Source organism: Protomyctophum parallelum (assembly GCF_964188405.1).
Source record: "Protomyctophum parallelum genome assembly, chromosome: 13".
Taxonomy (NCBI): Eukaryota; Metazoa; Chordata; class Actinopteri; order Myctophiformes; family Myctophidae; genus Protomyctophum; species Protomyctophum parallelum.
The window spans coordinates 29,856,263-29,861,262 of NC_139708.1; the positions used below are offsets into that span (position 1 = coordinate 29,856,263).

The window sequence follows — 5,000 nt, forward strand, 5'->3', positions numbered from 1 at the left end:
TTCAATATTGTGAAAATACAATATTGTACAACTCAACGCGAGGCGTTGTGAACCAGGCTTTATAGTATATGTATAGTTTGTTGATTACTTTTGATGCAGTAATGGTCTTTTTTATTTTTAGGTATTAAATTGTCACTTCACTGTCATCTGGTGACCCCCCCCCCCCCCCCAAAGGCATGTGGGGTACATGACATTACATGACAACTGAATTTCCAATGCGGGGTCAATAAGGGTGTATCTATCTCTCTTATGTCATAATATGTTGCTGTACAGTTAGCTCTCACGTGTTTGATGCACTCAACCAATGAAATCTGAAGAAGTACTAGATTTAAATCTAGTTTTGTTTAATAGTGACTATAGTCTACTCAGTAGATTATCAACCATATACATTCACAAGACATGGACACATACAGTAGATTCTACTGTACGTATCCATGTCTTGTGAATGTACATGGTTTTTATAACCACTGCACACAAGAAGTTCTGAGAGGGAAAATAAAGTACTTTTGAAGTTAAAGTTGAAGACCAGACTGAGGTCAATTATAAAAAATCAGACCAATCTGAAGTGAGTGGTGCAACAGCGCCCCCCCTGTTGGTACCCTACACATACATAGGGACACATACAGGGACACAGGGACACCACCAGGGATGGACAACGCTGGAGTGGCAGCACCCTATGGTTGCACCACACTCAAAAAACGCCTTCTAAATCCTGACCTAAGTTTTCTGAAAGACAGTGTTGTTTTCGTCGACTAAAACTAAGACGAAAAATGTTCGTCGACTACCTTTTCTCACGGACTAAAACGAAATAAAAACGAAATAAAAACGAATCTATGATGACTAAAACTAAGAATAAATATACTGACAATTTCGACAAACAAAACTAGACTAAAATGTTAGGAAGGGACTAGTGGACAAGAGATCCAGTTTTATGCTGGGTTGCATGCTGAAAATAGCAGATAGACAATCTCACAACGCGTCGCGCTGCGAAGCGTTGCGAGATTGTAGATCTGCTATTTTCAGCATGCAACCAAAGTATAAAATATGTCATTACAACGACATCAAGGCCTGTCAATACACATTTTAGTCGACTAAATCAACTGTAGATTTAGTCGACTAAAATCGTATGACATTTAGTCGACTAAAACTAGACTAAACACTAGAACATTCCAGGCGACTAAAATGTGACTAAAACTAAGTGAAAACTATTCAAGAGACAACGACTAAAACTAAAATAGAAATTTGCTGCCAAAAACAACACTGCCTACAGAATATACTGCACATAGAAGCAAGAACCCCAAAAGGGGTTACCGTTCAGAAGGGTCAAAACACCCACGCACACACACACACACACACACACACACACACACACACACACACACACACTGGAGTGAGAGCACCCACCTCCTCTGTTGATCTCTATGATCTCCTCCTGGGCGAGGGGACAGTCTCCGGTGCCCATCATGCTGCCGGAGCCCACCATGCCGCTAGGCAAGGCGGTGGCCATGACCAGGGCGTCGGGCTTGCAGTAGTTGGGGCTGCCCGGCTGCGGCGCGCGCGGGATGTGCTTGTTCCTCTTCTTGGGCAGCTTCTGCTTGGCCATCGCCAGCGAGTAGTACATGCCGAAGTTGTTGACGATCACGGGCACCGGCATGGCGATGGTGAGCACGCCCGCCAGGGCACACAGGGCGCCCACCAGCATGCCCGACCACGTCTCGGGGTACATGTCGCCGTAGCCCAGCGTGGTCATGGTGACCACCGCCCACCAGAAGCCGATGGGGATGTTCTTGAAGTTGGTGTGCGCCGCTGCCGTGGGGTCGTCGGGGTCGGCGCCGATGCGCTCGGCGTAGTAGATCATGGTGGCGAAGATGAGCACGCCCAGCGCCAGGAAGATGATGAGCAGCAGGAACTCGTTGGTGGAGGCGCGCAGCGTGTGGCCCAGCACGCGCAGGCCCACGAAGTGCCGCGTCAGCTTGAAGATACGCAGGATACGCACGAAGCGAACGACGCGGAGGAAGCTCAGCGCGTCCTTGGCTGTCTTGGACGACAGGCCGCTGAGCGCCACCTCCAGGTAGAAGGGCACGATGGCCACGAAGTCGATGATGTTGAGCGTGCTGCGGAAGAACTCGGCCTTGTCGGGGCAGAAGATGACGCGCATGAACACCTCGATGGTGAACCAGATCACGCACGTGCCCTCCACCCAGGTCAGCCAGCCGTCCGTCACCACCTCGTACACGATCTGAGGGAGAAAGAGAGAGAGAGAGAGAGAGAGAGAGAGGAAAAGGTAGAGAGAGAGGATTTCATGAAGGTTATTGGCGCATGTTGACGTGGCTGCTTTCCTCCACGAGAATTGAGATTGCGATTCTCATTTTTTCCATGAAAATATGTATTGTCCTTAGTCTGTAGTTGCTGAACATTACTACATTCAAAATGTGGTGCCAGGAGCCAACTACTGTGGCTTTAAACAGACAACATCAAAGAGCTTCACTTAAACCTCTCTTAAAGGAGAGAAGTTTAAACCGCTCTCTTGTAGCAAAAACATAAGAGTAAATAAAATGAATTGGACAGCCAACTAGTTCTGCACAATTATCCCTTCACGAAGTCCCTCCCCAACCCATCCTTGTCCAATAGGCACATTAGTAGCGAAGAAAGCTTGACCTGCATAGCAACCGTTGCTAAACTATTTGGATTGGCATTTGACAATCGCTTTTTGGGGTGGGATTTAGTGATGGGCTAATTATTGCTCAAATTGAGAAATGAGATCGCATTGGTGTCTGAATCTAGATTGCGACCTTTTTTTACCGATGAATGGTGCAGCACTATAGTTCTAGGTTTGGCTGTGAACCTAGTGTCCAGAGGCACTACACTGTCTCTGTGTGAACCTAGTGTCCCGAGGCACTACACTGTCTCTGTGTGAACCTAGTGTCCAGAGGCACTACACTGTCTCTGTGTGAACCTAGTGTCCAGAGGGACTACACTGTCTCTGTGTGAACCTAGTGTCCCGAGGCACTACACTGTCTCTGTGTGAACCTAGTGTCCAGAGGGACTACACTGTCTCTGTGTGAACCTAGTGTCCCGAGGCACTACACTGTCTCTGTGTGAACCTAGTGTCCAGAGGGACTACACTGTCTCTGTGTGAACCTAGTGTCCCGAGGCACTACACTGTCTCTGTGTGAACCTAGTGTCCAGAGGGACTACACTGTCTCTGTGTGTGTGAACCTAGTGTCCAGAGGCACTACACTGTCTCTGTGTGTGTGAACCTAGTGTCCAGAGGCACTACACTGTCTCTGTGTGAACCTAGTGTCCCGAGGCACTACACTGTCTCTGTGTGAACCTAGTGTCCAGAGGGACTACACTGTCTCTGTGTGAACCTAGTGTCCAGAGGCACTACACTGTCTCTGTGTGAACCTAGTGTCCAGAGGGACTACACTGTCTCTGTGTGTGTGAACCTAGTGTCCAGAGGCACTACACTGTCTCTGTGTGAACCTAGTGTCCAGAGGCACTACACTGTCTCTGTGTGAACCTAGTGTCCAGAGGCACTACACTGTCTCTGTGTGAACCTAGTGTCCAGAGGCACTACACTGTCTCTGTGTGAACCTAGTGTCCAGAGGGACTACACTGTCTCTGTGTGTGAACCTAGTGTCCAGAGGCACTACACTGTCTCTGTGTGTGAACCTAGTGTCCCGAGGCACTACACTGTCTCTGTGTGAACCTAGTGTCCAGAGGCACTACACTGTCTCTGTGTGAACCTAGTGTCCAGAGGGACTACACTGTCTCTGTGTGAACCTAGTGTCCAGAGGCACTACACTGTCTCTGTGTGAACCTAGTGTCCAGAGGGACTACACTGTCTCTGTGTGTGAACCTAGTGTCCAGAGGCACTACACTGTCTCTGTGTGTGAACCTAGTGTCCAGAGGCACTACACTGTCTCTGTGTGAACCTAGTGTCCAGAGGCACTACACTGTCTCTGTGTGAACCTAGTGTCCAGAGGCACTACACTGTCTCTGTGTGAACCTAGTGTCCAGAGGCACTACACTGTCTCTGTGTGTGAACCTAGTGTCCCGAGGCACTACACTGTCTCTGTGTGTGAACCTAGTGTCCAGAGGCACTACACTGTCTCTGTGTGAACCTAGTGTCCAGAGGCACTACACTGTATCTGTGTGAACCTAGTGTCCAGAGGCACTACACTGTCTCTGTGTGTGAACCTAGTGTCCAGAGGCACTACACTGTCTCTGTGTGTGAACCTAGTGTCCAGAGGCACTACACTACACTGTCTCTCTGCATTCTATGAATGGGATTATTACCTTGTTCAGTAAAGCCGTTGTGGATAAGAGCATCTGCGAAATGCCTAAATTGTAATTGTAACAAACACTTTGTGATTGCTGTGGGAATATAGAGTCACTCAAACCCCATAATGGTTGAGTGGAGTCCCTCAGGGCTCTATACTAGTGGAATGTCTTTTTATTTTATTTTTTTCTCTTTTTTATTCTGGGGAAAGCTTTTGCTGAAAATAGCAGCAGCTTGTCGATCTGCAATCTTCTGCAAACCGCCTTCCCCACAATACGGATGCTGGGGTTTAAAGGGATAGTTCACCCAAATATAATTTTTGTATATTGATTACTCACCCCATGGAGATGTATTTTTAGTTTTTGTCCCATTCCTATGCCAATAATCTGATGACCAGCAGTGGTTCCCTATTGAGACACAAAGAGTCTCCTTTGTGTCTTCATAGGGAACCACTGCTGCTCATGAAATATCCCTTTAAAGATGGAGTGCTGAGATTTTTGTATTTCTTCCAGTTTTTCCATGTGTTTATGAGGTGACAGTACTTCATTAGACCCCTTGGTGTGGTTGTGCAATGATGTCTTCCCTTTGTATTTAGGGTTTCTTCCTGGAGGCTGAAACCTTGACAGTCAAACGTGTCAATGAAAAACAAAAAAAACAGTGATATAGTGACATCAGAATATCAATATTACAATATCACAATATTACCTCTCATATA

General features: G+C 47.2%; 1 protein-coding gene across 5 annotated transcripts in view; it reads right to left on the reverse strand.

Annotated features, from left to right (window-relative positions):
• The window catches only part of LOC310869925 (voltage-gated potassium channel KCNC1-like), a gene marked incomplete at its 3' end in the record, with an annotated part of 85,617 nt that overhangs the window by 30,510 nt on the left and 50,107 nt on the right, over window positions 1–5,000 (reverse strand). For 3 of the 5 annotated variants that reach the window (XM_083780909.1, XM_083780907.1, XM_083780910.1), the window contains exon 3: window positions 1,405–2,239. In XM_083780909.1, coding sequence (XP_083637035.1) covers window positions 1,405–2,239 — 835 coding nt within the window. Of the gene's footprint in view, window positions 1–1,350; window positions 2,240–5,000 lie in introns of all 5 variants that reach the window. The other 2 variants (XM_083780908.1, XM_083780906.1) reach the window with 2 other exon arrangements.